Genomic DNA, 6,789 nt, shown 5'->3' on the forward strand with positions numbered 1-6,789 from the left:
AATAGCATTGTGTCTTATTTGTCTTCATCTAAGCACGTTTTTGAGCTGTTAACGAGCTAAAAGTGAATTGTATCCAACTGTGGAGAGGCAAACGCCTATCAAAGATCTGCTTTTAATCAACACACGGGTTTTAAAATATAGTGAAAATGCTTTCCCCCCCTTGTGTTATTGGGAATGCCTGCCCTGCAAACAAGGAACCCCGGGGGTCCTCGCAGCTCACTTTGACAACCGATGCTTCAATCCTCCTTTTGTTTTACGCACAAACTGGACTATATGGTGCTTGCATTTCCAAAGTAAAACTCCAAAAGAAATAAATAAAAAACAAGTCGCAGCTTTATAAATACGGGTGAAATATCAGAGAGTATCTGGAAGCATGCGCTGGATTTAAATGAGGCTTCCTCTCCGTTAGTCCAGGACTCTTTCTCTTTACGAGGGCGAGGATGGGCGTTTGTCGACGGCTCCTGAGTCTGCGTCACGTGTTCGGGTTTCTGGCGTCCTATTGGTCCAAGGCACGTGTCTGGGAGGACGGTGGGAGAACGTCACTTAGGGGGCTCGTATTGAAAATAAGAACAAAACTCCAGAGTGAGAGTATTAGAGCATCAGTTTAGGAGCCTCTTTATTTACCCTTAGTTTAGTTTAGGTGTAGGCATTTCTGAGCACGCTGAAATCGGATGACACTCAATTGGATGGTGCGCTTATGGCAAAGGTTTTAGCTCTGAGAGTTCAGTTTTAACCCGAGATTGAGGGAATATATATGTGGCAAATTATGCTTTTCTCAAAGGACACTACCGCAAGGCTTTGCATGGTGTCCAAGCCACTCGTTAGTATCTGAGGGTTTTTTTTATTTATTTTTCTGGTGCTAATTTTTTTTTATTATTATTTTTTGGGGGGTGGGGGCAATTTCCCTGAAGTTTCTTTGCAAATTTTATTGCGGCGGAGGGAGCGATAAAGGGGTTAAAGAAAGTAAAGCGGGGGAAAGTGAATCAGTATGGAAGAAAATGATCGCGGCAACAGAGATGTGGTGGAGCGGCAAGAGTCGGCGGATGAATCCAACAGAGCCATCCTTCCCCTCTTGCAGGCGCCGGGGAACTTGCAGCAGATCCCTCACCGGGTCACCAATTTTTTCATCGACAACATCCTCCGGCCGGACTTCGGACGGAAAAAGGACGCGGGCGCAAATAACCGAGGAGAGGAGAGCGCGGTGGGGTCGCGGGAGAGCCGGAGCAGCAGCCGGATCAGCAGCCCCGCCGCCCCGCAGAGCGAGCCGGTGGGCAGCACGGTGCCGGCGGAGGGCACCTCCACCCCGCACACCATCACCGGGGCCAGCAAGAGCCCCGTAGCCGCCGAGGAGCCCCTCAAACCCCGCGAGGAGAACGGAGACCAGTGCCTAAGCTCAGACTCAGACAGTTCCCAAGCCAGCTCGAACCCATCCGTGTCGTCGCAGCCCATGCTGTGGCCGGCCTGGGTCTACTGCACCAGATACTCGGACAGGCCTTCTTCAGGTCGGTGCAAAACACGCGCTTCACTATTCACTGCCGCCTATTTCACTAACCTCACATACCCCGTAACACTGACCCCGAATGGCTTGACCGACTTCTCGCTGCTGCTGCTGCAGCGCACTTCACTGGGAAACTACTAAATATAAAGCCCTTTTGAATAAAATAAAAAATGTATATATATATATATATATATATATATATATATATATATATATATATATATATATATATATATATATATATATATATATATAAGCCTATTTTTTTTCTTTTTTTCACGGCTGAGCATGCAAAACAGGCTTAGATTCCGTGAACAGCATGCCCTTTCGGATCTTTTTTAAAAACGACAGATGAATGTTAAATTTAAAACAGCTTGGGCCCGTATTTAAATGGAAAGGAGCGGGAAAGTATAAATGAAAACTTTCTAAAAAATGTCTATATTTTAAATGCTCAACAAAAGTGAGAAGAGCGATAGATTTTTTTTTTTTTAACTAGTACACACAGATTTCTGCTCATTAAAATTCTCAAATTCAGGGCACAAACAACCTATTATAAAACCGAGGTGTTCGGGGAACACAAACGTCCAGAAATGATTGTTGTTTGACTTTAAGAAAACTGGCCAGGTCTTATTAATATTTGGTGCTCTTGTAGTAGTTGTTTTGCGTTACTTTTTGTTTGGGATTAAACGGATCTGGATGTGTTTTCATAAGGATCGCAGTCGAGGCTGCATGTGTAGGCCATTTGTTTTCTTAGTTGATATCGTTCGTCATCTTTGTTTGCGAGAAAAACCCATCAGTTTCTCCGCCTGAAGCGAGAGCGCATTAGTCTTATAGTTTCTGCTAGAAGTGGAGTACAACTTGTTCTCGTGTATTATGTAACGCCATATAGAATGGCGTAGGCGGCTACTACGAGTTGTAGAGCTGGAGTTTTCATAGGGGCTGTGTGTAAGGGGAAAAAAATACGTGAGGCTGATTCATTAAGTTTCCCAGCGATTTATGTAGTTTCGTGGATGTTGTTGCGCACTTTTTTTTGGACGAAGGGTCCAAACAACTGAGCTACCAAACAGGCCTCCATCCAGATGGAAAATTAATGTGGCTCTATATGCGTTGCTTCTCACATTCTGCTCACGTTTTTCAATTGAGGAGCTTTTTAAGTGGCCAGTAAACACTAACATGCAACATTTCTGTTCCATCTAACATGCAAAACTGACGCGAGGCTGTGCCAGCGGTGCTTTTCCGGTGTTATTCACAAATAATTTCTTATTTCTTTAGACTGTGTCAGCGTGTGCTCAGCGTCTGTGTGTGCGTGCTGTGTGTTTATGTGTGTAAGCAAGCGAGAGGGATAGCAACAGGGAGGCAGGGGGACTCAGCCTGCTCCAATGATTTCTTCTTCTGTTTTTGTCAAGTTCTTAAAGAAAAGAACACTTCACAGATTCAGCTAAATTGATTAAGATATTTTATACGCTATAAAAACACACACAAATGGACTTGAAGAGTCAGATCAACAACTATAGCGAACACATATATTATTTGAAGATTTGAATAAGTTTAGGAAATTCTCCATTGTTGTTATGCGCACTTTACGCACGTGTTTTGGAAACATTTGAAGACTCTTTTCTGACTGCAAAGTGACAGAATAGTATCGTATTAGTGTGTTAGTAGAGCACTTTTAGGAGAAAATCTCAAAATTAAGTTGATGCTGCTCATTAAGTTGCTGTTACGAGGGCTCGCGTGATTATTTGTCAAGTTTAAGTCTGTTTTTGATTATTTTTGTCACTCGTGACTGTTTTGGATGCTGACAAAAATCAATCCATGTTTGTTTTTCCTAAACCCCTTACCCCTCCACCTCACCATTACAGGGCCAAGATCACGCAAACCAAAGAAGAAAACGACCAGCAAAGAGGACAAGCGACCACGGACGGCCTTCACAGCAGAGCAGCTGCAAAGACTCAAATCGGAGTTTCAGACAAATCGGTATCTGACGGAGCAGAGGCGACAGAACCTGGCGCAGGAACTAGGCCTGAACGAATCCCAAATCAAGATCTGGTTTCAGAACAAGAGGGCCAAAATCAAGAAAGCCACCGGCAGCAAAAACAATCTAGCCCTGCACCTGATGGCACAGGGACTGTACAATCACGCCACAGTCACGTCGAAAGACGAAAAATCAGACAGCGATTGATTTCCAGAAAAGTAACAGCAGCCTCCTGACGAAAAAGAACCTATAGTAATCCTATGATAGATTTTTCTTTTTAATAGAGATATCACAGATAAAAACTTTACTTACAGGAATATTTAATGTTGCCACAGCAGATAAAAATACTACAAAGTACTATATCACTCACTACGGATGTACAATGGTTCCAGGACACCATAAAAAAGGAGCAAGAAAGTCACAACAGAGTCCCCACATGAGTTTTTAACAATACCATAGGTCTGTTTAGGTTCCTATGGGACTATTATAGTAATTTTTCGTTGTATGGGAGGTTTAATCAAGCCTACAATGCAATAATATGATCGAATAAAGGGCCAGTGTATGGAGAATACCAGCATAAATTGTTCAAAAAATACGAAAGAGATATTTCTGCAATATCACGTCTATAAACGATGTTGTATAAAGGTATGTTTTCATTGTTTGTTGTCCCCGCCCCTCTCCAGGAGGTATAAATGCTTACACCCTTCATTTTTCTATACTGTAGGATAAACTGCTATCCATGATTGTCATCATTTTACTTCTATCTGGCACTCGACGTTTTGATCGGTCAGAGACGTGAAAAAAAAAATAAAAATAAAAAAATAAAAATTAAAAACTGAAGTCCAAAGACTATTTTTCTGCTGCATCCAGGCTACTGTGAATTTTAAATAAATGCTAACACGATTTTATTGCCATGATTGTTGATTTCCTTGGTTGCGTTTGATGAGAAAAAATAAATGGACAGAGGAAGGTGCTTCGTGTCAGCTGCAGAGCCAATTGGGCACACTATGAATTTTATACGCTTTGTTCTCGCAATTCACACAAACTGTTTGTTATAGATGACAGAGAGGGTAGGGATTGTTTTTCTAACACGCCACTTAACTAAAACGCTAAAAGTTAGGCCTTGCTGATACGATTGTGGTCGTCTCATAGCCTTCAAACAGACATGCGCGTTTCCCCTGCGTTATGCCAATGCATCGGTGCAGCTATTATAGTTTAAATAGCAATATAACTCATTTTTGTAGCTAAATGGAGACTATAATGCTGCCTTTAAAGTCACAGAAACAACTCTGTAGCATGAAGACAATGATGACAACAGTTTTGCGCACTCTTTAGACTATAAATGCTGGTTATTGGATGTTTTCGGTAAATCATTTTACTATATACATTTTATCACATATCCATATATCATAAAAGAAGGCAAATCCGTCAGTGACTGTATTACAAATGTTGGAAATCTCTTATCGTTGTTGAAAGGACTTCATATGTGTATTTATATAGATTATATTGAGAAAAAAAATCTATCCAATGACCAGTGTTGCTTTAGAGTAGATTTCTGAGGTGTTTACACTGCTTGTTTTCTTGCAATAACTTCTTTTTGTTTTCTTTTTTTTTTGTGAATGAAAAAAAATATTGTTTATGGGGCCTTTGCATGAAAGCTGCAATTTGTTGTACTTGGGCAAATAACTGTGTTTATAAACTTTGGTCCTTATCGAGGAAAGTATGATGGAGCTAAGTTTCAGACTGCATCCATACCAAATTGTGGACTTTTTGCCTTTCAAAGTGTTTTTGTTGTATATCTGCAAAAAGTGTGTGTGAAATAAAATCCACCAAACAGAAACACACTTTGCCTTAAAGTTCAAGTGGGAACTTTTTATGAAACAGAACTGTGCCGAATCAGAGAAGCAGTATTACTTCAAATGCAGACTACTGGAGTTTAATGCCTTTATGAAAACTGCTGGTACGACATTATGAATTTACTCATCAGCGTATATCTATCTATATATGAACATGTTTAAATAAAAATACAACACAGAGTTGTAGAATACAATGCTATTTTTTATTTTATGTTGGAAGTATTCTTTGGTATAAATGTACATAATTTGTATCATGTATTAATTGTGTAATTAACTGCCTCTTGAAAACTGCAAAAGAAGAGTAAATAAACCTTGAAGATTATACACAAACAAGTTTCTGCATTCATTAGCTTTGCATGTTGCTCTAAAACATAACGAGAAGGAAGTCAGTCTTTCTGGAAAAAGTACATGCATATGTCTGGATGTTGAACTTCTGCAGGACTTTTGGTCTAAACAAATTAATTCCTGGCTAAAACTGTCCATGAGAGCACAATTACATTTAATATTTACAAATTCAATCACAGAAAGGTAATTTGCATTGCATAATAATCCCTTCCCATGCAAACCTTCTCAGTCAGATTCTTGGAGGATCAAATTCATGGGTTTTGAGATTAAAACATTTGCAAAAGCACCAAAAACATTATGCAAGGGAAAGCCTTGAACAATTCCCCGGCATGTTTCCCCAACAATGCCTTATCTGCATTTCCATACTTGCACCACTAGTCTTTGAACGCCATGTCTAACGGCCAGTGACTAGCATTAGAGCAGATAGGACTGCTCCCAGCACTGTCTTCGAGACGGTCAGTCTTCCCTCGCCGACTCTGAAAAGAGCCTGTGCTTCTATCACGAGGCAGAACCGAGAGGAGAGAGGAGAGAGGGGAGAGGGGAGAGGGAGAGAGGGGAGGGGGAGGAGAAGAGAGGTGGGGGAAGGAGGGGAAAGAGGGAGAGAGAGCAATGAAGGTCAAAGCCCGTCATGGCTGCAGGTGGCTGGTTTACCCCCCTTCTCCCGCCTCTCGGTAACCCATTCTCCACACACAGCTTTCTCACTCTCTCACTCATACTCTCTCTGCCTTACACACACACACACACACTCACACACACACACACACAATCACACACTCACACACATATCTATCACTGCATTTTATTTTATTCTGGCCTTGCAAACACACACGCACATCCTCAGACTCTATTCATTTCTGTTCCTCCTCACATCCACACACACCCCTGTTGTTTTGATCCTTCATTCAGCGCATCAATAGGAACCTTCATCAAAATATTCACAGGCAGAGGAGCTGCATGAAGTTCAGACAGGGACACCAATACAGGAACAAAAGCCAAAGCAGCGAGGCTGCACGAGCACATTCTCCTGGAACAAAAAAGGTATTATCTGGGAATAATTTGTCTCATGCATGGAGGTGAGATTCAGGTGTGAGTGACCTCCACTGGTCCTTGTTCCTGGC

At 41.5% G+C, this 6,789-nt stretch overlaps 1 protein-coding gene across 1 annotated transcript; it reads left to right on the forward strand.

The window, feature by feature from the left end:
* The first annotated feature begins 616 nt into the window (after window positions 1-616).
* Window positions 617-5,618, forward strand: en2a (engrailed homeobox 2a). Its single transcript, XM_061713313.1, has 2 exons — window positions 617-1,502; window positions 3,358-5,618. Exons 1-2 carry the CDS (start codon window positions 989-991, stop codon window positions 3,675-3,677), a joined length of 834 nt encoding a protein of 277 aa, XP_061569297.1. The 5' UTR covers window positions 617-988; the 3' UTR covers window positions 3,678-5,618.
* Window positions 5,619-6,789: the final 1,171 nt, after the last annotated feature.

Source organism: Cololabis saira, chromosome 22 (genome assembly GCF_033807715.1).
Source record: "Cololabis saira isolate AMF1-May2022 chromosome 22, fColSai1.1, whole genome shotgun sequence".
Lineage (NCBI taxonomy): Eukaryota > Metazoa > Chordata > Actinopteri > Beloniformes > Belonidae > Cololabis > Cololabis saira.